We start from the raw sequence: 27364 nt of genomic DNA, 5'->3' as shown, positions 1-27364 counted from the left end.
CTGTTTCCAATAATCTAAAGATAAATGAGGGTAAATCTTTTTACTATTAGTAAGCGCCTTATCTCTTTTACTTGGAAGGTGGGTGTGACCGCCTTGGAAAGGGTGTCCTCCATGAGGTATCTTGGATACAATGCAACCAAAGCCCAATCCTTGGGAGCTTGGCAGTCCCTTTTCAGGGGTGGTTTCTCTCCTCTTTTAGCTAAAAAGAGGAGTGTATACACTCAATTATGCCGATATTCTCTCACGCTTCTCATCAGGTTCTACTTACAGAAGATCGAGCCAACAATCCTCTATTGTAGTTTTTGACCTGGGGGTACCCTTAAATATCCTACGGGGCAAGTTATGGAAAAAGACCTTGGGGTAAATAATCGGTGCCAAACTCAGTGATGAGGCACAAACTAGATCTTTCTTCCTTAGCTGCTAGGGCAGTGTGGAAAAAGCTGGTGGTACGCACAAAATCGGTAAACCTGCCTGCCAATTCCATATATCAATGTTTAGGGGAAAAATTGATTCTTCAGTCGGCAACCACAATGGATGAGTTTAAGCAGAATATGGTCTGCATCTTACACCGGATTGTGCCTCAATCGATGAACTAAGGGCTACTCCACAGCTGGTCAAGAAGAAAATGTTTGACGCTGATTGGGCCGAAAAGTCTGACTTGCTCACTACCTACTCCTTCTATACGGAATATGCAAAGTTTGGGGGGAAAGAATGGAGACATTGATGTATGTGTCGTTGTTTCCATGCCCTAACATTTGTGGTATCTACATGTGTTTTCGTTTAAACCAATGTTCTACTATAGAGAGGAGGAGCAAGTGGGATGAGTCGGTATTGAGTGCCAACTGTAAATTTTGTCAGGAGAAAACCGAAGAAACCTTAAAAGACATTGGGCCTCATTATAAGTAAGGGGGTTAGGCATCAACGGCGCTTGTATCGCTACCGGCACCGTTGCTACCGTACTGCCATACAACGAGTTGTGCTCGCGGGTCGCACTCTGCCTGCCAGGTCCTAACTGGCTGGCAGTGCGGCACCCGCGAGCACAACTCGTGGATGCACTGGCACAGTTATAAACGGTGCAGGTGCATCCGAGCTCCCCAATCCCATTCAGCCCTACGGGACCAAATGGGGATGTGGAGTCCCTGATTACCAGCAACCGTGAATGGGCAAAGCCCAGGTCCGCCGAACTCGGCATGACCGGGTAATTGCTAATTCGCGGGTGCTGGTAAAATCACAGGTCTGGCAGCAGCCGTGCCCGTTTTACAGGCACGGCTACCGCCAAACCCATAATGAGCCCAATTGTTTTACAATGTGCTGCTTTTGAGGATGCTAGATGCCGCTATTTAGGGGCCTTCAATTTGTCTGAAATTTGGATTAGATTGATGTGAGGAAATGGGGTTGCATTGATATTAGCTTTGTATGCGTTTTTACGTGTTGTCTTAAAGAAATTGGATGAATTTTAAACATACTAAAAATGTGATCATGTTGTTTTACTCTGTAAATTGTTGCTTTCTTGTGAAAGGCTTGTTGTTGCAAGCAATAACACAATAAAACAAAATTAAACAAATAAGCAAACGACCAGCCGAACCCATCCCTTGGTCAAACACATTGTATTTTTATAAGGAATTGCAAAAAGTCATACGATTAACAACTAGTTTTTAAAATATAACATCTCAGAAACAGTATCTCTACCTGCTGAGCTATCCTGGTAGCCTTCTATTGTAGAGCGTGTTTATGGATCCCTCAATGTATTAAAAATCCCTGCATTACCAACAGTATTTTGGGTGCACCACTGACATGAAAGTGATTTAAAGTGGAATTGAAGAACAGTGTGGAGTTTGGAAACAAGCCACGTGAAAGAAATTACATTGTTTGTAAACTATTATTTTGACCATTTTCTTTGAGCAGAGTTGAACTGCTAGCTCCGCCCCGTCGAAACTCCTCCCCCTCTTCCAAACTCCGCCCCCACCCCGGCCCTTGTAGGTTCCCCTTTACATTTTTTCCGTTTCCACCACTGTGTACAGGAGAAACACTGCACTACTTGGACTGCTTACACTTGCAGATCAACACTTTTGGACCCATGTACCAGTGAAGCGTTTTAATCTCACGTTGACGATCATTGCAGGCAGAGGGGTTGGCCCAGTTAAAACGTGGTTACTATTTTGAAGCCTCCTGGAAAGTTGATGAGAGAGACTAATTATGCAGTTTGGGCAATCTGGGATACAACAAACAAAACATGTTTTCGGTGATTTTCCCGGCTTGAATTCATTGGACCTTTCACAGTGTAAGCAGTGTTGTGTGCGGGTTCTGGCCCTTTAACAAACGCAAGCAGGGAACTGCAGCAGCCTTCAGCTGTGCTGTGCAGATGTGGCTGGCAGATGCGGACTTTCCTCGGATTTCCAAGTCTGGGGGGCGGTACCTTGGCAGGAAGCCGCGTGAGGCTGGCAGCGCTGCTCTTTGGAGACGCTCCCTGGAAGGATGCAGCAGGCAGTGGAGGAGTGAGGCGCAGGCGGGGCCCAGACAGAGCGGTGAGCAGTGCTGGGAATGAGGAGCAGGGGGAGGGACTGAGCCGGCCAGGGACTGGAGAAGAAGCTGCCAGTGACCACGAGGAGAGAGAGAGTGTGTGAGAGAGAGAGGGCGTGAGGAGGAGGAGGAGAACCCGGCACAAAGAGGCCAGGTGTGGAGGTGCCCCAGGCGGTGAGGCTCGCAGTGACCCCGGGAAGCTCCCACCACCGCCAGAGCCTGGAGAAGCATGCTAGAGAGCTTTCGGGGATCTGCTCTGGGACTGGACGGGCAGCCTGGCTCTCGACGATCGGAGGGGCTGCGGATAACTCTTCCTAGAGTAGGTAAGGCAGGCTGCCTGCGCGCGAGCAACCGGTGCGGCTGCCTGGAGAACCCCCCCCCGCCCCCCCCACACTCTCCCAGCTCCACACAGTTACCCCTTCCGTGCGCACCCACATTAGCTCATCGCACACCAACTTTCCTCTAACCAGCTGTCCACCCCTCCACACACACGTTGCAGACCCAACTCTTCTTCCCACAGTCCACCCCCCCTCCCCCCCACACACGTTGCAGACCCAACTCTTCTTCCCACAACCCTCCCCCCAACATTCCCTACCCAAGTCTCTGCCTCGCCTCTTAGTCCACCCCAGCCTCCGACTGGGGCATAACATTGTCTCGGGCACCAATTAAAACGTGGCCCACCATTGCAAAAGTCAGTTCATTCCTTTTGTGACCGAATGCTTCAATAGTACCCAAGGGGGAGTTTTTTTTAATAAAATGTAATGCAAAGTCTGTAATGTAAATAATATGTATTCAGCAACACTGGTCAAAACTACTAGGCACATAGTGAAGTAACTCATCAAACCGGCCAAAAGAAAGTGGCCCTCTTTGACCCCCGAAAAGGGCCCATGCTAGCATTTTGCGTGTTTGGTTCGGCCATTTCCCTATAGGCCAGTCCAAGCCTGGTCCACCCAAACTCTGGGTGTCCTTTTCTTTACCTCCTTTCTCTGTTCACCTCTGCTGTGCTGCCCCGTGTTACCCACAGTAACTTCTCCCCGTGCACGCATCTTACGGCTGCACACAGTACTGGCCCGTCACCAGTATCTTCTCACTCTGCCCATCCCAGCACTGCGGGGTTGCCCCTTCCCCCTGCCACAATTCCAACCTGCTCGGAGCTCCAGTCCCAAGTCCTTTGCTCCCCTCTGCTGTCCCCTTTCCGATGCGTACTCCATCTCTACGCGAATCAGCTCTGCTGTCAAATCCCCTTACCCGTCACCAGTACCCCTACCAGTGGCGCGGCCAGTAGTGTTTGCCCTGCAACCACCGCTGCTGTCTAACGCATGTGCGCAGTTCCGTTCGGTTTTCGGCATTGACTTCAATCTTCCTCCGGTGCAAACCCGTCATGACGCGTACCGTGGTGCCCATTTAGTTATTGAGATTGGCACCTCCTTATTCCAAGGCAGCTGTGCCTCTTTCAGTGGTCGATGACCCGGCCCCTGCGCAACAGCGACCCCTATTGGTAGCGTACCGCCTATGCTGCATCGCCGCTCTCCAACTAGTTCCGAGCATGGGAGCCAAATTTTGATGTTCGCTATCTGCCCCCTCCCTGAATATGACCAAGGGGCCATGCGAATCAAGAAAGCCCCAACCCTCCCAAGGCTGAAATAGTGCATTTTAGGAAGCGAGGTTGGGGGGCGGGAGGGGCAACAGAATCTAGAGGCAGCACTGAGCAAGTCTGATAACCAGCTCTGCTGCCTTTGCAGCTTTCTGGGGGGGGGGCACCTGTTGCTCAGCATTCAAAGAATTCATAGGAAGCGAGGCTCAGAATCACTGCATTGCCAACAGTGCAGTTCATATACAAGTGTTCAAAGCCAATAGTTTCTTCCCCAGCAGCACCGACACTGCACACAGTAAGAAACTAAAAACCGCAGACATCTCTACAGGTCACAGTGAGGTTCCTGCCCCTCTTGCTACCGAACTAGAGGGGCAGTTGGCCCCCTTTTACCCTGTACCTATGGTTCCGAGGGCCTCGTCTGCTGCCAGTAATCCTGCTGAACTTCTTGTGCAAACCCCGAGCCCCCTTGGTGTCCCCCGCGGAAGGACGTAGTGGGGAGAACGCGGTATGCGTTGCACCACGAGCAGATTTTTGGCACTGCACGCGACCAGCGAGCCAGGCAGGGCATAGATTGCCTCGTTTGGTAACTTATATAGGAGCCGGTGAAGGTTTAGGAACATTTGGCGGTTAAACTTTTTAGAATGTTTGTGTTTGTTTATTTTGGACATTTGTTCAGCGCACCACACCCGGGGGCATCTGGGCACTGGTTACATGCAAAGCGGTTACAGGCAAGGAAATCCAATGGGCACTTTGATTACATTGTGGACATTAGTTCATTACATTGACATTGGTAGCGTTAGTTACGGTAATGGTTGCAGGAGATGGTAAAGTTAAGTGGTGTATATATTTTGTCTACCACGACATATCTAGCTTGAGTTAAGTTAGATTTGGAGGTCTTGTGAAAACAGCCAGGATTTTAACGCCTTTGCGAAAAGACCAATAGGAAGCATCAGATCGTAAGGCTAGTGGGAGAGTGTTCCATCGCTTGGGAGCAATCACCGGGAAGCTGCTTCCCCCTGCCTTCTGCCGCTTGTATCTGGGGATGACCAGTGAGTGGGAGTTGGTGTCAAGGGTAGGTCTGGTGGACTGGGCCTTAGTGATTTTCCTGGACAAGTAGGTAGGTGCGGTGTTGGAAATAAATGTGCGGGTCAGTGCTAATGTTTTGATTATGATGCGTTCTCGGACCGGGAGCAAGTGTAGGCGACGTCTGGCTGTGGAGATGTGGGATTTTTTGGAAATGTACAGAGCTGCTCTTACGGCGTTATTTTGAATAATCTGCAGTTTTGCTATATATTACAGGTATTAGGACCTGCAGAAAGGGAATTGCAGTAGTCGATCCTGGATAGAATGGGGGCTCTGGCGAAGGTCTGCAGGCGTCGATTAGTTTAGCAGTGTATGCTGCTGCTGATGTGATGGAGTTAACCTGCCTGGTTAAAGAAAGAGTGGAGGCGTATTCCACATTAAAAGTGACATCACAGCCAACACTTGTTTCGACCTATGCATTTCTTTTTCAAGGCTGATGCTTAATGAAAATAAAACATGCATTATATAACAGAAATTTCAAATATATCATATATTTTGGGAGCGCACGTTGAGGAGGATATTAATTGGCGCGTCATAACTGTTTCTGGCAGTTGGATCTCGCCACACATGTCAAACCTGTGCTGGCCAACTAACAACCACTTTTTGCAAATCTTAAATTGTGAGACGGAGCTGCTCAAGCCTGCGTGAGCCCATTTGTTTTGTTTGTTCTTGCATCTGAAAGTCGACAGCCTAAGCCCCAACAATGAAACCGTCCAAAGCTGTGTGTATGTCTCGTGCTTTTACTGTGTGGGAAAGGGGGGGAAGAGTTCCCCCTTTTTTAATCGTGTCCATTTTCAGCACTGATTTCATTTCGCAGATTGCCTTTCCGAGCTGCCCTGCTCGCCCTCGCCCCCTGCCCAGACTCCTCCCCCACCCAGCCGAGATGGACAGAGTAGGTGCCGCCCCGTCCTCTGCTCCCTCTTCTTCTCACAAGGGTGCCTGCCCCTGTTGTCATGCAAGGATCTCCTCCCTCGCTAATACGCCTCCCAGGTTTTTCAGGAATTGCCGTGTAACGTGGTCCCCGTGTTCCGGTTTGAATGAGGGACTGGGTTCCGGTGTTGATTGCAGCGTCAGCGTCAACTAGCCGCCGAGACGCCGCATTCCACACAACACACACCCACACTAACGCACTATGCCCAGCCCACACAACACACACCCACACGAACGCACTATGCCCTGCGCTCCCCTCTGACGCTTTCCTAAACAATAACAGGCTGCCTGCCAACGGGTACACCACGGGTTATTGGAACTAAAATAAAGGCCCACGTGGAAGTGTTTTCCAAGTTAGTCTGATGTGTTTTAATTGGGGGTGGGGGATATGGTAGTATTGATTAATGTGTACCCCAGAAACGGCTCCCTGTGTTTAACTATCTAATAAAGTTAAGCGCTCACCTCGGATTCCTCTGTAAAATCCGCAGTCAGTTTCAAATCTCTAACTTTTCAGCTCAGCCCTTCATCCTCCTTAGTCTATGAATGACGCACCATCATATTGGGGGTAATAAACCTTAATACAGCGCTTAGAAGTGGAAGACGACCGCCGTGAAGCCCTGTTGATATTCTTAACTTAGGGAAGTCAATATCACTGGGCGAAGTATGGTTTAACTTTTTTTTTATATATTTGGATGCAAGTGGCACTTGTACTTTTGTTGAAAGCCTTGCGCCATTGCTAATCTGACAACTAGAAAACATTATTCCAAAAGGCTCGATTTCAGCATCGGCTGCGTTTCTCACTTTTGGTAATCCCCCCCCCCCCCTCTCCTCCCCCGCTGGTGGGGCAGAGTTCACATTGCTACGGTTGCAGAGTAATGAACAGCAGCTGGAGCGGGGCAGTACCCCTCCCGGAACTTTGATTTCAAAGAGCTCAGGCGCAACTTCCCAAGGACCAACCTATCTGTCTCCTCCCCGCTCCAGCCCGAGTGCGCCGAGCGTAAAACACGGCTTGCTTGCTGCGGCCGTCCATACCGGCCTCCCACGAGCGTTCGCGTTGCCCTCCGCTTCCTTCCTTCTGTGCACTGGGAGCTTCTCCGATCCTTGCAGGTGCTGATGGAGCCAAGTATCGTATTCATGGTCCACGCCACCCCCCCCTGCCTTCTTCCCTGTCCATCGGGTGTAAAGTATTCTATTATTTTCAGTTACCGCAGCCAGCACACACCCCAATTCCTTTAGTTAAGAAAAAGTTTTGGCGCTGAAAGCACTGCCTATAAGCCAAAACTATTAGTGAAGATATTTAACCCTGAACGTGGGATCACCCACCTTCCCCGAGCCTCCTGGGCGCCCCCTCTGGTCTCACTTTTTCTCTGCACCCCCCCCCCCCTTCCATGGGATCCCACACTCCCTACTTTTTTTTAATGTATTTCTTTTTTTAGAGCTCAAGCCAAGAGATTAGGCTCAAGCACAACACTCGGAGCCTATACCGTCAACAAATATTTGTATTTGCACTCCTGAGGGCTCCCCCAAACCCTCCCTGCCGCCCCGTTTGTGACTTGCAGTAGCCCTGAGTTCAGGGCCATAACGTGGCCTTAGAAGTTGGACCTACCACAGGCTCGCCCTGTACTCCAACCCCCACGCCCCCAGACAGTAGTTATCCCCATGAAGATGAGATGTGAGGATGGACACAGTCTGAGGCGGTTTCGTTGCTCACCCATGGATTGACCGCTTATGGCCGTACCATCCCAGTATCTGCCTCCCCTGCCCAAAACACATTACCCTGGCATCTAGTTGTCTAGCTCTGCTTTCTGAGCATTTCTTTCTTTCTGAAAGTGAATGGCTTAACTGCAGCTACACACCAGCCACTGGCGTCATACAACTGTCTTAAACAAATGTGCCTAGCCACTTCATTTATAAGCAGTACATGTATAATTTCATATGTCCTTGCACTACATTTTTGTTCAAATGCAAGCATTGGCAACACCAACAGTTTTGACTCTTGTATATGCATTGTCCAGGCTCTGCCCTCACATGCCCAGGTATTGGCACCATTTTCCCGCTGTTGCCAAGATAGCATCATTATGGCGGTGTCTGGAAAATGCAGATCCCATGTCTACTGAAAAGCTTAAACTCTGGCTTTGAAAGTTCTTGTTTTAGAAGTGCTTTCTCATTGGTTCTTTCGGGGAGGCGCACATAGCATACAGTTTGCTGCAAGCCCCGTGCCAGGGGCCTGCAAACCGTGGCTGTCCTGAGTTTTGGAGTATAACTTCCTTAAACACCATTCCAACTGTCTATGCTACCTAGGACTGATGGGAGTTGTACTCCATACCATCTTCTAAGCCAGAGGTTGCCAGCCCCTATGCTGAGCAAACGCAAGCAACGTTATGGTTGGTTTAACAGGCTTGCAGGATGCGTGGGGGAGGAGGGCGGGCTACCTGGAATGTGATAGTGGAATAGCCATTAAGCCAAGTCACACTGAGCACAGTGCCACCCAGTAGCTATTACTGGAAGCTCGTCTCCAGTTCTTTCTTTGCTCTAGGAAAATGCCTTCGACTATACTATTCTGATGAGGCCTAATAAGGGCTAAACATGTTTGCATTTGTCACAGTCCTTGAGAGATGTCTGACTTGGGTTGAAAAATACTATGTATAAAATAGCACTGCACTATAGACAGACATTCTCCTGGAACAAAGACGACATTTGATCCAAGTTGCCTATCCCACAATACATTGCTGGTCAGATAGCACAGCGAGTAGAGCGCTCGCTTTGACATTCCTGCAGAGCCTGCCGACACAGGTTCGTATCCGGGCAGGGCTGAACTTAGCCTTTCACCCTTCCGAGCTTGATAAATGAGCACACACACCGTGGGTAACAATAAGCAGCGCTCAGATACCAGAGGGTTTGTAGCGCTATATAAATGCTAAATTATTATTATTGCCAGTTTATCTCTGAACTGGAAGTAATTTTCCAGTAATGGCTATTGGGAGGGGGGGGGGGAGGGAGGGGGTGCTAATTGTCTATGTATAATGAAAACCTTCTACCAAATAGGTATTCTTTCTGGGAAGAAGCTGACATTGAAGTGTTATCCCGTATGAAAGGTTTGCTGTGTCGTCGGTGTAGTAGTGCCCCATACGTGCTGCACGCAAGACACTACATGCAACCTTCGCCCGCCCCAGCACCATATCTCTATGAACAGACCAGGGGCACCAATACCCACATGATCTGACTTAGTCCCCTGCACCCACATGCAGGGACTTCACCATTCCATTTCTCTATTGCATCTGGAACATGCAGCTAACCCCGGGTGCAGTGCCCCTAGCTGCGGTGCAGATCGGGCATGGAGCAGGGGCATGTGCTCTGGTTATTGCCCCTGTGGCTGTGCCACAGGCCCCCATCGTCCCCAGGGAATGGCCTGACCTGGTGCCCTATAGCAGTGCATCATTTGTGGGGGTGTTCCAGGACTCACTTTAATTATGAAGTTGTGATAGTTGGTGCAGCTTCACTGTAACCCCAAATATGTCGACACTGTGGAGAGCAGCTATGGGTGGTGGGGAACTGCCCACCCGCAGTGTCACAGCAGTGCTAGAAAATATTTGGGCCTTGGCATATTTGTTTACAAATTAACCACTGCCTAGAGGCATGACACGCCCCCTCCCGCCCCCCCAACCTAATACTACTATTTTACTACTTCACCATCAGACAATCAGACAAGTGCCAGCACCAGAGGGGGGTACTGCTATGTTGATGGAAGCAGTAACCTAAGCATGACCTGCGCACGTCCCCTGTTTGGGGTACCCCAATCTCATAGACATGGCAAACATCCATGCCAAATGTTAACATGTTTAGCCCTTATTAGGCCTCATCATGTTACGTCATTTGCAATGTTGGCCACGAGGCACGTGCTGTGTCTTGCCTGTAGGCCGCAGCCCTGTCTGCAGTGCGCGCTGGCCATCCCCTGTGCACATTGTGTCTAGGCTGTGACTTCTCTGTGAACAGCACCTGCAGGATATGGTCTGTAGGCCAGGATGTGACTTTTGGACCGGTCTCCTGCCTAGTGACCCTGGCAGCCACGCCTGTAGATACACCCAACAGACCCTGCCATGGCATGGCCTGCGGCCATGCAGAAGTGCATTTCCCCTACCCACGATTGCAGGCCTGCAGCTTTGCCATGCAGGCACTGTCTGGGGCATGTCTTCAAGGTTTTTGCTGCAGTGATGCTGCTTGTGTGCTCTGTAGCCAGGTTATGGCATATGTCTATGCCACCGGTTAGGTGCCGCTGCTTCAACGCGTTCAGGTCTCCTTTGGATTCTAAAGACACCATGTGACCGTAGACGCAAAGGGCTCCATACACCCTGCAGCTTCTATTTTTCAGTGTAACCATACACAGACCTACAAAACATGATACAGCAGAGCCCACTGGGCCCACCGATCCAGTTCCTTAATGTGGGGATTCAGGTTGATAATTGAGGGTGCAGTACACTCCCCTCTGTGGCATGGCCCGGGCCGCCATTGGGTGCGATTACGCAATGGGTGGCTGCGACATGCTCCTCATCAGACCTGGGCCACAGGATGCAAGATGGCTGCCCGGCTGGAACTTTTTAAGCCTGGCTTTCACCGATTCTGTTTCTTTCTTTATTTGCACATTTCGTTCCCCCAGTCTCCACGAACCAAACCAACAAACATAAAGAGGTGTTATGTTTACCTATTTTCTTTACTAAAACATAAACTGGTTACATTTTTATGAAACCAAAAAGGGATTTGCAATAGTTCCACGTGGCAATGTGAAGTCAAATATTGAAGTATATTGGGGAAAGGGATTTGGCGATTAAGGGCAAATCTGAACGGGAGACTCCACTTTCAGAAACTCCCCCCCCCCCCCCCTCCCTGCCACTGTTTTTCCTATTTGCGGAGCACCACAGAAACTTTAAGAAACAGTTGAGAGCTGTAGATGTAGATATTCTCCTTTTTAAATATAAAGCCCAACTAACCGTAAATACAAAGGAGCTACTGACCTCTCCAGTAAATTGTCCAGAGTTGAGGGCTTGTGTGTGCTCCTTTTTCCCCCCTGTGTGTTTTAGCATAATGTATGTTCTGCAATGTCTGTGTTCTCAATGTTGGCATATTCAGTATTAATGTATCCAGGCCATGGATGATAATGTTTCAAGTGCATGTAGCACTTCAAGCTGGATTCCACCTGCTTCTAAGTGCTAAAATGATCTAGCTTTTTATAGCGCAAGAGAGTGGCCGTTATCACGGGATGATGGATTATTTCCAAATTGTGGCTTGAAGTGTAACTGAGGGCCATACATTGGAAATCGTTTGTTATCGCAAGTAATAATGTTAAAGTGAATGTTTTTACTTTACAGAAGTGAAATCATTGTCCCATGCTTTAGCTTTCACTTTGTTCTGTTAAATTGATTGGGTTAGGGTGTCTTGTTGAAAGAAATCTTGCTGGGAAATAGGTGTGCTGTCTCTTGAACTCTGGGAAAGCTTTCTGTGGCTTTCCCGCCTGCATTGTAAGTCAGAATGCCCTGAAAACAGTCAATACCAGTAGTTATTGACTGCATTCTAAACCTTATGATTGGCTGAGAGGCAGCCAATAATGAATTCCATGTTCTAATAGATGTTATTACCCATTTTTAATGGTACTTATGTTTCATTGGAAGGATGAATTACTGAGGTTGACCTCTCGAAATGTGCACCTGTGGTTGCCGATCAGACTGTTATTGGGCAAGCACTTAACATGCTGAGCTATCAAACCAATGTCCACAAGCCCTCATGAAACCTTTAGTTTGTGATCTGTCACCCCGCCTGCGATGCCCACAACCACCTATTGCCCTATAGCCACTAGCATATTTGCGGTAAAGGACCCTGCGGCCAAGATAAGCAGAGGGCCCCCCGGGTAAGTGGGATGTGTATGTACAGCTCAGGGTGGGGCAGGGGGGAGTTGATCGCTGACATGGATGCAACTATGATTAACAATTTAAATGTTTCATGTTTTTCATTTGTTGTGAGACTAACACGTTCCTGCCATGTTTTGCTGGCATACAGTGATTTGCCCAGGATCTCTCAATTTGTTCAAATGGGAAAGCCACGCCTTCCAAAATCTTCTGCTCTCCACTTCCATCTGCTCCCTCTTCTCTTTCCATGACCACGCCCTTTTTTAACTTCCATAAAGCCCCACCCCTTCTCGCCATCCAAATGCTACTCTCTCCACCTTCCATCCCCTCTGCTTCCCTGTAAGAGGAATTGCTTTTTTTCTGCAGCACATGCCTGAGCCTGCAGTTAATCGGGACCCAGGAATAAAAGGTATCAAACTTTTATTCAACCTATTGTATGAGACACTGCCTTTGCTGCAGCACATGCCCGGGATTGATCCTGCTCGAAGAATAAAGGGTAGGAAACCTTTAGTCAAGCTTCATGCATACCACTGAGCTATTCTTTAAACAAAAAAAGTACAAATGCAGAGCAAAAGAGAAGCAAGACGAGTGGTGTTAAAACATCAATCTACCCCCACCCCGTTTCTATTCCTTCTGCCCCCTTTAGCCCCCAGTCATCATCTGCTCACCCTTACCATCATCGTTCTCACTTTCAAACACTCCCGTGCAGTACACGTGCCCCAACCATGTCTTCTTGGACTGGCTGGGGATACTCGAGGATAATGCCTCCCCCTACCCTGTGAGGGCACACAACGAGGCCCCTGGTTCTTCCTCCCTCACAGCTTCAGTGCGCTCGAGCAATGCCTCCCTGTACTGTGGCTACCCGCAGCAGGCCACCGGGGAGGGGCCGCCGGTCCCAGCATCATGGGGGTGAGGGGGGCGAGGGAAAGACAGACCCATTGAAGACTACAGCATGGAATGGGCCATGTTGTGGCTTAACAAATATTTTGCAGCACAACATTTTATATTGTGCATCTTTTTTGAGGGACATTTTTAATTGAATTGGGGGTGCAAGGGAAGGGGCTAAGATACAGGAGAGAGCCAAGGGGAACAGCAACTTTGATTGGAAATGCAACCACTTACACATTTGGAAAAATCATCCGCTACTTTGTATGGTGACTAGTCCATATCTATATGCATGGAGCATGGTGACTAGTCCATATCTGTATGCATGGAGCAAGGCTAGTCTAGTGAACATGAGTTGGGACTTTCAGGTGTGGAGCAAGGCTAGCCTAGTGAACATGAGTTGGGACTTTCAGGTGTGGCGCAAGGCTAGTCTAGTGAACATGAGTTGGGACTTTCAGGTGTGGAGCAAGGCTAGCCTAGTGAACATGAGTTGGGACTTTCAGGTGTGGCGCAAGGCTAGTCTAGTGAACATGAGTTGGGACTTTCAGGTGTGGAGCAAGGCTAGCCTAGTGAACATGAGTTGGGACTTTCAGGTGTGGAGCAAGGCTAGCGAACATGAGTTGGGACTTTCAGGTGTGGAGCAAGGCTAGCCTAGTGAACATGAGTTGGGACTTTCAGGTGTGGCGCAAGGCTAGTCTAGTGAACATGAGTTGGGACTTTCAGGTGTGGAGCAAGGCTAGCCTAGTGAACATGAGTTGGGACTTTCAGGTGTGGAGCAAGGCTAGCCTAGTGAACATGAGTTGGGACTTTCAGGTGTGGAGCAAGGCTAGTCTAGTGAACATGAGTTGGGACTTTCAGGTGTGGCGCAAGGCTAGTCTAGTGAACATGAGTTGGGACTTTCAGGTGTGGCGCAAGGCTAGTCTAGTGAACATGAGTTGGGACTTTCAGGTGTGGAGCAAGGCTAGCCTAGTGAACATGAGTTGGGACTTTCAGGTGTGGAGCAAGGCTAGCCTAGTGAACATGAGTTGGGACTTTCAGGTGTGGCGCAAGGCTAGTCCTTTCAGGTGTAACCTAGTGACGTTATTTTTCGAGAGGTTTCTTCATTTGAAAAATTAAGCACAGTGAGATTAAATGATGTGCCCAGGATCACGCCCTCTGGCTAAGTGGTGAATCCAGGATTTGGGCCTAAAGGAGTTGGTCCTGTATCTTTCCAGCTCAGGTGTGTACCTATATGCGTCAATGTTTGGGTTTGAAGACCGAAAATAATAATCCCTATTTAAAGATTTTGGTTTTAAAAAGACCCACGTCACACGAAACACGCAGCTGAGATCAAAATCATTGTAGAAACGTGTGTGTGTGTGTATGTGTATGTATATATATATATATATATATATATTTTTTTTTTTAATGGGGGGGGTCAGTTTGTTTTGAATCTAAAATTGCATGAAGTGGACTACTTCCATTTGCACTTTTGCACCAAATATCGTCTCCGTGCAATTGGAGTTCCCCCCCTGCCACCTTATAGTGGAAAAGTAACCCGAAAACGCAGACCATTGCCTTTACTCATTTCAAATTCCACAGAGTGTGGGGGGGGTGAGCATATAAAACATTGCCATGGTATCTCGCTGCTTTTACCAGGTATAAAGGTTCAAATCGTGGAAGGTGAACACTTTCAAGGTCCCTGTTTCACACAGTCTGTATGTGTCTCTGCACCCCTAGTGTTTATACAGCAGTAAGAAGGGAGGAACGTGCACGGATTCTCAGCTACCTGTTCCCATCACCTACCACTTCCTGTTGTAAATGCTCTGTCTGAGAGGTGTAAAGTAGAGGATTAAGGCCTCGGACGGTGGCCATGTGCAGCTGTGGCTGTTTGTCTTTTAGATTATAAAGGGGGTAAGGGAGGGGGTCTGAGAACCAAACGAGGCACTGTAAATGAAACGGGTTACCAAACAAGAGGACCCGGGTGCAGAGGCCTACCGGGAACTCTCCCGAGTTCCCTATAGGCCATTCCACTCCCTATGGGCCAGTAGCCTTTTGCTCGTGTACGACTGTTACATCCACATCTGGCTTTAACCTTTTCTTCCGTGTGTGGTTCGCGAGGGCCTGGGCGGTTTCCTTTCAGTCCCTGGACATCATTATTTCCCAAGATGTCATTCTGCCCCTCCCCCACAGCCCAGACGGCCCTGTCTTGTCTGCAGCCCTACACCGTCGCCCAGGCGGATGGTTTACTCACGGTGCCAGAGAGGCCGATTGCGTTCTGCCGGATAAGCTTGTCTCGGAGTGTGCGGCAGAGAGTCCCACGCGCTCCCCCCACCCCATGTTCCATTGTTCTCTGCTGTCCAGATTGAGGACGAGTTTTAGGGGGACACACCGTGCCCCGGATTATGCGTCTCGAAGCACCCCACCCACACACTTTGTGTGCGGACTTCTGCGGGGGCAGATGGGATTTCCAGTGGGGAGTGGTCATTGAAATCCCCCTCTGACTGGCCCATGGGGGAATGCAAGGCGGGGGGGGGGGGCAGAGGGGCTGTTCCGTGGGTCAGTGCCAACAGCGGATTGTTTTGAGCAGTGCCGCTTAAAATGTTTCACGTGTCACACATGTCCATAAGCTACACCTCCTTCCACCTATTACTCAAACCGTTTTCTAAAAAAAATAGCAAACTGTTAATTCAGAATTATGTATCCTTTTTGTCCATGTCAAACCCGATCGAAATTGGCCATGAGAGGATGAGTTGTAACCAGTGGCGCCCCCAGAAATGTTTTATAGGGGTGGCCTGATTGAGGCCACAGGAAATCTTGGGGTGGCACACCAAAACAAACACATACTGAATTTCAGGAAATCTATTATGCCGATGTAGTATGTAGTCCAGTTGAAAACTATGTATATATGAGAGTTAAGGAATTGCATATTGATATAGTTCCATTTATTATTTAACAGTTAACTAATTTATCTGATGCGCATAGACTAATACCAGTACAGTTAACATTTTGAGTTCCACAATCCTGTTTGTGTGAGACTTGTCCTTTACCTTGAGCCCTGGGATCATATCTCTCCGGTCTTGAAATCTCTTCATTGGCTCCCAGCGGCTGCAAGGATTAAATTCAAGACCACTTGCATTGTCCACAGGGCTTCCTAGGCCCGAGTCCAAAATACCTTCAACTCTTCCTCCGTAAATGCCTTCCCACTCGAGCTCTTCGCTCCGCCAACTCCAACTCTATCAGGGTCAGTCGCTTCTCCAAGCAACGAGTTGGTGGCAGATCTTTCTTCAGCAGGGGCCTCCTCTGGAACAGCCACCCTGCCACTCTGAAACGCGAAGAGAACCATCTCTGGTTCCGGAAGCATCTCAAGACCTTCCACTTTGCTTCTACATGCTCTCCCCCTCTCTCCTGCTGATCTGTCTGCTTTGGCACAGTGCACCTGGTTTTCCCACTGCTTTCGGGCCCAGGCCCAGTGGTACATTTTAGGCACTGGTCGCCATAAAAGAATCTTAGGGAAGTCAGGTTGATGTTAAGATAAGGCTCTACCAAAAGGCATATTTTTCAGTTTCTGAAATGGCAGCTCTTCTGCTATCCCCGATTAGTTTTCAGAATGTTACTTGTAAGTTTGAGCAACACCTTTCCTTTACTATTTTCTGTTTCACTGAGAACACCACCCAGGTAAAGTCACTACCTGCCAGTGTACATACAACATACCAGGCAGTTCAAAAGTTAGACTTTCTTAGGAATACTCTCACTCTTCAGGTAGTGGGTGGGATTGTCCATAGGATGGCCATGGTCTGTCAGTAGGCTGGTAAATAAAACACCCTTGAGTGTCCCTCCTCACAAGTCCTGTCCTTCCTAATTGTACTCCAGTTCAATAGTTTCAGCTTACAGCAAAAATTCAAAATGGAATAAAGTAAAAGTGAACCTCTCTGTTCAGTTGCCCGTCTAGTCCTGGGCTGCTCTGGTGAACTCTCCTGTGGTCCTTGGCTCCCTTTCAGGTGAACCTTTGGTACATCCCTCCTTTGGCCTTTGGCTCTCTGGGGAGTTGATGGCAAAAACAAGAAGCGAAACGCTTCAATTTTCTGTCAATCATACAAGCAAGTACCTTATCTACCTGAAAGGCACATAACCAGTGCTCCACACAGCTGACACAATATCTAAAATGCTCACCATACAGAGCAATATCTTTTAAGATCTGCAAACATCAATGTTGTAACAGAGCAATCTTGGCCTGATCCCTCTGCTACTGCATTTGCCCCCTACCCTATTACTTGCAGATTCTGAAGCTCCTAGAAAGTGTGAAAATGGCAGATGGTGTGCAATGAAAGGCTCGATATCCTAGCATAACAGGATATTGCAGAGTGTGGGGCAGTACTCTGGACGGCACAAGCAACTTCAGTGGCTGGGAGCAACAGGGGAGAAAATGTAATGTTGGTTCAACCACAGTTAGTACGCTGTACTAGAAACTCTGGTGCACTGACTGGCTGGAGAGACTGTCTGCCTGTCCAATCAAGTGATTGGAGACTAGAGGAGGGCCAGTGCAGCAATCGTGCAATGATATGTGACAGTATTGGAGCCACTAGCAGAGAAGCACCAGGGTACACTAATTTATCCAGACACTTATTAAAACTGTCCTATTGTAAGGGCGAAACATAATCGCTCCAATTTTTGCAGTTGCAGTCAGGGTGAGATTGCATTATTTGAAAAAACAGGTGTCCATACACTTATGGAACACTCCCGTCCCCTGCACACCCTTTTAATTGCAAATACAATCAATATTTATAACACTTGACTTAATTATTCGAAACAAAAAGATTTAGGAAACCAGTTTTTTGTAAAAAATTCTTTGTATATTTCTAATACATTGTTACTGTAATCCATCAACTGTTCATCTCATGCTGTTACAACAAAACATTAATTTCGGTATTAACAGCATACTGGAAAAAATGCACTTTCTGAAATTTTATGCAATTTCCTTTCTTAGAACCTCTTGGTACTCGTGGGTAAAAAATGTTCATGGCATTAGCTCGACGTGTTACGGGGTTAAGTTTGATCCCCTTCTTCAGGAGTTGTTCTCCCACTTTCACACTTTCTTTCTTTATCTTTTTTTCTCAATCAACTATAACATATAATGCTATAGTTAGATTCTATATTTTTAGTAATACATTCTGTCATATTGTCATAATCACTTATTGCAGTAATGATCGCCTAGATGGTCACCTCTCTCTAGGGGATCTGATTATGATGTGGTTCACTCAGAATGTCATTCACTTTGATTAGTAACGTTATAACTTTTAACCAATTCTAAAAAATCATTTGAAAACACCAGATAATTGTTTTTATCAAAAAGATAATGGAAGAAGGAATATATAAAAGTATAGATCTCATAGCAAAGTACCTCTGATTTATCATTTCTCGGTTTATCTGTCATTAGAACTGTTTCAACATTGTAATTACCTCGAGGTCTCGGGTCCATGCCCCAAACTTAGGTAGTTTAAACTTCCAATTGTAAGCAATTGGACTTGGTGCAGGAGCTCCACTCAGTGTCAAAGTGTAGGGTTTTAAATCCACTCAATGGGCAGTCCTTCTTAGGTGTATATCCCTAGTAGGAGTAGTCAAAAAAAATATAATGCATCAAACTATCTTTGTGATGTAAGGAAGTATCAAGGAGTCATTGCAATGGTGTCTAAAAATGAAACCAGTGCATCCCCGTAGGTCTATTATAACTCGTCTCTTAAAGGGTTCTATTTGTACCCGTAGAAAAAGCGCCAGTCCGCTTCACTCGGTGTTCGTGTTTACAAAATGGCCATCCATTTATATTGTGATGAAACCACGTCATGGTGTGATGACGTCACATTTAACACACGTCAGCGTGTGACGTGATGACTATCTGCGCATGACGGTGGCGTATAGCTCGATCTAAGCTAGATGTAATTAACGTGATAGGGAAACGTCTCGTGTGTGACTCTATGGAAGCGTATATGTTGTCAAGAAGCAATGAAAATAGATTCATTTTTGCAAGTACTTGTAGATGTCAATAAACAATGTCATTAGTACCTTGGCTTAAATGTTATGAGATTGCATTATTTGCCCAGGATCACATGCTTAGGCTAAACAGCGAAGCCGGGATTTTAACCCACTCTCCAATTTAGGCACAACCACCTTCTTCCACGCTTTACGTGAGCAGAAATAATAAAGTTTTGGGAATGAAGGCCTACAATAATACTGTCTTATCGAGTTTACTTGCAAAATACACAAATTGCATAATAAAGCATCATGACAACATAAATCCTTATAGCAGCATGTTGAGTTACAATAATATCAGAGTTCTTTTATTTTCCACATCCTGAATGGAAAACTATAAAATGCAAAAGGCAAACTATCTATTTACCCACTTTATTTTCAGTGCTTTAAGACGCACAATAAAAGAAGCTGTCTAGTAAACTCACTTAGGTTTGGATATTTGTCACAAACCTCCAGTGTGTTGCGTATGGTTTTAAGAAAATTCAATTAAGGACATTAACGCAAACTTTACTTTTTTAGCAAAATAAAGCTATTAGACATAATGGGTATGAGCAAATATTTCAAAGGGTGCTTTTTTTTTTTTTTCAACAACAATTTATTGATTTTTACAAGATAGTACATTACATGCAACAACGCAGTACAGGTCAATATCAGCGTTAATTAGTGCTTTTGTAGTCTATTTCGAGTCATATGGTGGAGGAGAGAGAGGGTGGATCCTGAATGCGGCGGTTGGGCGGGCGAGATCTGGGTGATTATTCTTCTAATTTCTGGATTGTTCGGGGACTGGACGGGGATCAGTAGAGAGGACTGCATTGGAGCCATCTGGTGAGTGGCGGCCTCCTGGTGAGGGTTGGGTATTTGGACGCATAGTCAAGGAAGGGGTCCCATATGTTTAGGGTTCTATTTAAGGAGTCGGAGCGTATTGCAGTGATTTTCTCCGATACAGCGATCTCCCAGCATTTGGCCCACCATAGGGCAATTGAGGGGCCCCCTTTGTCTTTCCATAAGCGAGCCATTGCGATCTTCGCGGCCAGTAGTAGATGGTTGCAGAGGCGGGCGATATGGCCTGTGATTGGGAATGCTCCGTCGCCGGATTCGCCCAGAAGGACGATGCCTGGGTCCCATGGGATTGAGAGGCCGGTTATTTCCTTTATGTGCTTCAGCACCTCTTTCCAATATATTTCTGCCTTTGGGCATGTCCATACTAAGTGGTAGAGGGAGCCGGGGGATTGGCAGCCTCGCCAGCATGCAGCGGGAAACTCCGGGTTGGCTTTATTGATTTGTGTGGGGGTGATGTAGTATCTGAAGCACAGCTTATAGCCTCCTTCTTTGTTCGTGACACATTGCGAGCTTTTATGTAGTCTGGACCAAATTTGCTCCCAACTCTCTACTGTTATTTCCCGGCCAATATCTTTTTCCCACTCCGTCATATATCTTTCTTTCTTTGCTGGGTCCGATCTGTCGAGGAGTCGGTATATGGTGGAGATTCTACCTTTGTTGGTCGGGGATGTTAGCGTGAGTTCCAGGGCTGTTGGCTCTCTCGAGCATTTGTCCCGAGTCCCTCTGTGGGACAACCAATGCTTGATTTGCGAGTATCGGAATCTTTCCCGTTCACCCACTCCGAATTTCGTTTTACACCTCTCGAAGGTGATGGGGGAGCCCTCTTCCATGAAGTCGCTGGTTTTTGCCAGGCCCCCTGCTATCCATGCGTGGAAGTCTCGAGGTGGGTTACCAGGGGAGAAGTCTGGGTTGTTCCAAATGGGAGACATGGGCCCCAGGTAGCTGCGAAGTCCCCATTTCCGCGCTGCGGTTTTCCAGCACAGGGTTGTTGTGGTCGTGGCCGACAATGGTCCTGAGTTGGGTTTTGCAAAGGGTGCTTTTTATTGTGTTGCTTGCTTTAGGTGTCACAGATTTGCAAGGTGACTGGCGATTAGCTCAATGACGTTGCGCATGTGGTGTCTTGTATAGTTTCACTTCAGACTGTATCTCTAGACACTTTGCGTACCTCTTAGCTCCTCTGAAGTGCTTGCTTGCCTGCCTGGTGGAATCTCTTGGCGCCTCAGCCCAGGTCTCCTTTGCGTGCAGTGCCACTGCCAATCCAAAAATATTGCGCATGGGCTGGCACAAGTTTGTCTGGGGTAGATGCTAGCCGCACCACGGTAGGGGCCCTCAGCCCTACTCCCAATTCGCCTCTGCAGGGACTCGCGGTTTTGGCATGTGCCGTGTCTTCTTCTATCCCCTTCTGGTGAATTATTCCTCAGCTCACCTCTTGTGCTTGCTTTGGGTCAGTTCGGCCTCTTTGATGCCTGTTACGGTCAGATCTCTGCTACCAGTGCTGACCCCACCCCAGAAAGTACCCAGGGTCACTGTCTGTAGACATAAAGCCAGTCTCAATGGAGGGGGGTGACCCACCTTTGCCGTGTCCACTCAGGACGTAGTTGATGTTGTATGGCTTCACCCTGACCACTGTTCCGATCTTTTGAGGTGATCAGTCCACTCTCCCAGAGCCACTCTGACTTTTGTGGTGTGCTGCTTCCCTCCTTGATTGTAAGCATCACCAGGTGGGTGTAGCTTTCTCGGATTCCATTCTATGGTGAGTGGGCTGCAGCCTTGTAGATGTCAGACAGGCAGGCAGCAAATAATGCACCCGCTAGAAGCTCCATAGGATTGGGTCATACCAGTTCCATCAATCCATTTTTTGAGGGTATTCTAGAGAGAGAGAGAGAGAGAGAGAGAGAGAGAGTAATATGCTGTAGCCTGAATGTTGTAGCACAATAGCACAATCCTGGAGAGCTGGACGCGGTTCCTGAATGGGTGTATTCTCGAAGTGCTGGATCCCATTCATACATTTGCCAACCTCTTTGTCAGGAGGACGCTCCTCTCAGTATGCATGGTAAATAGCCCCCGGGGAACGGGGGCCCTGCCCTGACTCCTCCCCCATCATACCGTACCACCCGTGGGTAGAATCTCACATACAGGACACGGCGTGCCGCTCTCCGGGTCAGTGGGCCCCCGCCATATGTTTTGCTCTCCGGCGGTAGATTCAGAGCCTGATGGCGGTCCCAGGACAGCCCGCTGCGTAACCTGTCACGGAGCTGGAGCTTCTAGTCTGTCCCCAGCGTCGGACGCCGGGAGCCGGCAGCAAGAACCTTTGCCTCTCCTTTCAGCGCGGGACAAAATTCTGCTCCCACCCTGGGGTCATGGAGCACTCTCCTCTCTGACCCTCCATGGATGCGGCGCTGCAGCTGTTGAGTGGGTCCTCAGCACCCAGCTGCCATTTTGTCGAGTACGGGCCAAAGCTTTTCGGTCGGCTGTTCTCGCCGCTCTGTCAACCAATCTGAACAAGATTTATAGGCCAGCCATATGTTTAGGCACAATTTCCTTACTTGTTAGCCGGAATTGGGCATTTTTCAGGGGGTTAGGGGCCATAGGGAATGGGCTACGATCCATGCACCCTGTGGAGGAAACCTGGAATAAACGCAGCATGGCTGGAAGCGCGAGCCAAAGCAGAAATGCGCGCATCCAGGCTCAGGCTGTGTTTATTTCCGGGTCCTCCTCTAACTCTGACTATAGACCATCGCGGGCGGAGGCCGCAGTAAAAAATACTTTTTTTCGCACTGAACTGGGCATGTTATTGTCCATGAACAGTTGAGTGCAAAAAAACCAAAACAAATGTTTTTTGCTTTATCGCAGGGTGGCCAATGGGGGGGGGGGCGGCATTTTTATAAGGGTGGCCATGGCCACCCCTTGGTGGTGCCCCTGGCTGTAACGCCTTATCGCCGAATGCCCCCTAGCCCCTTTCGTTGGCACAAAACATCGGTATTGGCCAAGCCTGGTTATGGTGATAGTTTTTCACATGTGTTAAGCATCACTTCTATGCCTAAGGGCAAAAGAACCGGTATACGTGAGAGTCCAAAAGAGCGCAGGGAAGTGCATTAAGACAACAACCGCGGAATGGCACTTTGTGCCTGGGAGCAGTGGTCGAAGTTGGGGCTGGGGGGAATAGTGGAACTCCTGTCCCCCATCCTTCTACTCCCTTACCCATGCACACCATGCCTTCCTTTTCTCCACTCCTTACTGCTGTGTTTATAACAGTACCAATAAAAAATGCAACAGACTGCAATGCATTGAACCGGGGCTTTGTTACTGCCATGCAATGGTGTTATGGTCCAGGCAGTCTATACAAATCAACCAGAACAGCCCAGCACCTGCAAGATAGCGCAGCATGGCATGACACTGGTGAGTTAGCAGCGCAGCCTGGCGCGTGTTCAAATCCCCACTAGAGGAGGAGTTAAATAAAGGTGTCCTTCACTGCCGTCCTGCAAAGGTGCTCCAAGTAAGGGAAGGATGACTGATTTCCCCACAAATTAAGGGAACGTCGTTCCCGTCAGTTCCCGCCCACTTTAACTTTTTCTTGGAAGTCCAGGAGCAACTTTGCAGAGCGCGAACCCCTACTATCCTTGCTTGGCATCCCCATGTCAGTCTACCGAAAATGCCTGCCCACTAACTCGCTCATTCGGCCTGTTCCCTGGTAGAGTCTAGTTCGGCAGACGACCCCACCCCCTTGTTATGCCTGCTCCATGCCAAGTTAGGAACTTGCAGGGGCCAGCCCGCACTTTCACTTTTTGGGCTTATTCCATGCCAGGCAACACGTTGGTAGCGGAGAGCCCATGCCCCCCTGCTTCTCATTTGGGCCCGGTGCCCTGACATGCCGTGGGACAGCCTGTATGGCTATGCGCCCTGGCATGCCCGGCTTAATCTTCCAGAGGACCAGTGCCCGCTGCGCCTCGGCTTTCAGCGGCTGCTGGTGAACGGATCCGGTGCCCGCGGAGATAATCGCGTGCCGCGCGGGATACCCCTGTCGCAGCCATTGTGTAAGGGTTTAGGAAGGTGGGGGGAGAGGGGGGTGAAGGCCGCCTCTCTGATTCCTGTGGGCGGGGGTGGCTGGGTGTTAAATCATTAACTTCCCGAGTTGATGAGAAACCAGCGACGGCTGCAGTATAAAAGGATTGTGATAAAAGTTGCCCGGCTTCCTGGCGGCCCAGCACATCCCCCAGATGGGCTCTCCAGGAATCCTACCTAGAAAATAACCCCTTTTTTGTGTTGGTGCGACAGGGCTGCCTCCTGCAAAAGCGGACCATTTGCCTGCGTACAGCTGCCGTGCACCACACGCTTTTCTGCCAATTTGATGCCAGGCTGCGAGTCCGAACACAAGACTGCGGATAGAGGTTAGTCCTTCACGCCGCTATACATGGTACCTTCTGTTATCTACACACGCTCTTTATGATTTTCTTTTCTTTTTTTTTATCACGCTTTTACCCAAAGCGCTTTAAGTAGAGCCTATATAGATACATTACCCAATCGAAATTCGTACTCACTTTATTGACCTCGAAAGGGTGAGTCGACCTTGGTGGGATTTGAACCTGCAGATCAATGCATTTCTTGTGATTTGGTTTACGAAACCTTACTTGCACATTACTCATACAAATTGGGGCTTGTTTCTGTGTGGGCAGTGTTGCTTGGAGCAGGCAACCTTTACAGCAGGAGTCCTATGTAACGGTATTGCAATGTTTTGCAAACCGACCTGACTTAGCGATGCCCCTATTCAAACCATTTTGGTGTTTATAACTCTGTAATTTGCTTAAAGGTGAACATTTTGTGACATTTAAAATTGACAGATGAGACTAATTGCAACGGAGAGTCTCGGATGTCCAAGGCTTGGCAGAACACTGTTTGATTTTTTTCCCCTACTTTATTTTGTCTTTGTGTGCGCCGTTTTGTGTAAAGTACTATACTAGTCTGTATGGTACCCGTGGGTGGTGGCGGGAGGGGGGGGCGTCAAGTGCAGGGGTTTGGAATGTGAGCGAAGGAGGGAGGGCTAATGATGGAGCACAAAAGGCTGCATTTAAAACGAGCATTGGCAATGCCAATAGTTTTGGTGTTTAACGTTCTTCTTTGAATTTATAGGCACCAGGGTACCCGTGTGTGGTGGGGGTCAAGTGCAGGCGTTTGGAATGTGGGCTAAGGAGGCAGAGCTAATGATGGAGCAAAAAGGCTGCATTTAAAAGAAGGGCATTTACTGGTCTTCTACTTTACATTTTTAGGCACCGGGGTGCAAAGAGGGGAGTGCAAAGTTTCAAATAAGGATGTGATGAGGGGTGCAGGTTTGAAACGAATTGCTTCCAATTCAGAAGAACGGTCTAATTCTACTGCCAGCATTCCAAGCTGCCAACTGCTGCAGGCCAAGATGATGGCTCGACCACAGATGCGTGTGTGGGGAAGGGTCTGCAACCTTTCTTCATTCTCTACATGTTTTGACCTCAACTCCAATGATCCTACACCATTGACTAGGATGGCCCTGTGCATATGGGAATTGCAGTTGAAAACATCTGGAGAGCCAAAGGTTGCAGAAAGACATGGCTGCATTTACTGAAAATGGAACAAGCCTTAGCAAAAAGGATATGCCTTCACTGCCTTAACTAAATACCGCGGCTACGGCATAGATGGGCCTATAAAGCGGTAGCGAGGCGTGGCTGGAGATCGGTGCCTGTGAGATTCGCTGTCCAGAAACCGCAAGAACCCATTCACGTCAATAACTTGGCCTTTTTATTTATTAGTGCTTGGTTTATACAAAACCGTTCACTTCACAAAATGAAAACAGTTAAAAAATCCACAAGCACAAATCATCCTTCACTTGACCAAAGTGAACATTTGATCCTCCAATCAGAAATGACACACTGATTATCGCGTTTAAACATCCAAAAAGAAAACATTCTAGAAACAGTTAATTCTTAAGAATCCTGATTATTCCTTCCGAATTGGTCGTGTTGTATAGCCGAGACATCTACCACCTTTGCCTGCACACCCATCATCTGTAGCCAGCTGCTAAGATGTGCACATTAGGGTGGCATCCGAAAAGGAAAGCAATAGTTTGATTCAGGTGTTCGCCCCTTATGAGCTTGAGCCACCAATCGTGGACAGATGCCCAAGTAAAGCTGTTAATTATTTCACCTAAATATAGGGTTCTGTTCTCTGTCAGCCGTTCACATAACATGAAATGGTCCACGGAGCAAGCACTTTCTGACTAGCGGAGGGAGTAAGTGCAACATGTGACAGCTTGCACTTTTCATTCCGATTTAACAAGACTCCCCAAGTTGCGCTCCTCTAAGCACCAGAAAGTAAGGAGTGTTAAAAAAGGGGCACATTTAAAATGTAAACCAGGCAGAAAAAGAGAAATTGCTCTTGCCACTAACCAACGGTGAGTACTAATTTACTCTTGGCAAGCATGGGACGGTGTGCAGTGTGGAGAACCGAGGAGGTCCATGACCGTGCCTGCCAATAGCTCACAGCTTCCCATTTTTTGACCCCCAACATAAACGATAAACTCATGCACAGCAAAAACCTTCTTTCACAGAAGATCTTATGGTACAATATGCAAATCGCAGCACAGTCTTATCATTTGCTTTTAGGTTTTCGGGCGGATGTTTCGATTAATAAAATTCAACTATTAAGCTCTACTGTCAAGTTGTCCGCTACGGGGTGGGAACGTCCATAAACAGCAAATATCCATAATTTAATCCTAGTCTAAGATGACTGGGTCCTATGATATCAACGCGGGCAATAAGAAAAGTAAAGGGCTTCCTTTATACTACATTAAAGACTGTCGCAAGCCTAGCATCTCAATGGAGAAGCACCGCATGGTCTACCCAATCAAATACAGGGTAAACGAAAACGCTGAACACTATTACAAGAAGTCCCTGGTGGCAGTGAACATTTACATCTTTCCAAAAGCTGGAGCTGAAGGCACACAGGGAAAGCGGTTCACCGCTTTATTTGCTACTGCATATTGCAACCTCACCTGCCAAGTTGCGGTAGATTTAATTTCCACATGGACACTTATCACAAAACGGTTTTTGCCAGTGTGTTCTAGGATAGGATCCATGTCATTTTTGCAGTAGCCTGGTTTCCCCTGGTGCGGTTTAGGCACTGCCGCTCTGCCCAGGCACCCTTTTCATATGCATGTAGACATCCCTGCAACCCTCAGTTACCCCCCCCCCCTCTAGCCCCCATTTCCCCCCCTTATCCATCTCCACAATCTCATGTGAGGGGAAACCCTGGTCTTCCAGGCCCTGCTTCTTTCTATCCAGTGACTCCCCTCCTGACTACCATCCCACTCACCCAACCTTTCCACCCAGCCGCGGTGACTCCTTACCGTGGTCATCCCACCACCACTTGCGGGCGTGCACTTATCCTCGCATGGGCAGATTCCCGAAAGGCTGTGGTTTGGTAAAGGCAGCCCGTCAGGAGTTTGGGATATTCCGCAAACATTTGCAGTCCTATAGTCTAGGATACGCTCTTCATTTCCGAGAAGCAGAGCATCCCTCAGAAAAATAGTCTAAACCGATGTGACCCTAATGTACCATGCCCCACTTAGCACACATGCACCCAG

The 27364-nt window shown here is 48.1% G+C and overlaps 1 protein-coding gene across 4 annotated transcripts in view; it reads left to right on the top strand.

The window, feature by feature from the left end:
- Window positions 1-2036: 2036 nt before the first annotated feature.
- Window positions 2037-27364, top strand: part of TSKU (tsukushi, small leucine rich proteoglycan) — a 77893-nt gene continuing 52565 nt past the window's right edge. The window contains exon 1 of one of the 4 annotated variants that reach the window (XM_069640022.1): window positions 2037-2525. In XM_069640022.1, the coding sequence (XP_069496123.1) occupies window positions 2363-2525 (163 nt within the window). In that variant the 5' untranslated portion in view covers window positions 2037-2362. The other 3 variants (XM_069640026.1, XM_069640023.1, XM_069640024.1) reach the window with 3 other exon arrangements.

This window comes from Ambystoma mexicanum, chromosome 7q, assembly GCF_040938575.1.
Source record: "Ambystoma mexicanum isolate Mex_15411 chromosome 7q, UKY_AmexF1_1, whole genome shotgun sequence".
NCBI classification, from domain to species: domain Eukaryota; kingdom Metazoa; phylum Chordata; class Amphibia; order Caudata; family Ambystomatidae; genus Ambystoma; species Ambystoma mexicanum.
Note: the sequence above shows the minus strand (reverse complement) of the source record. Positions and strands in the feature narration are given on the sequence as shown.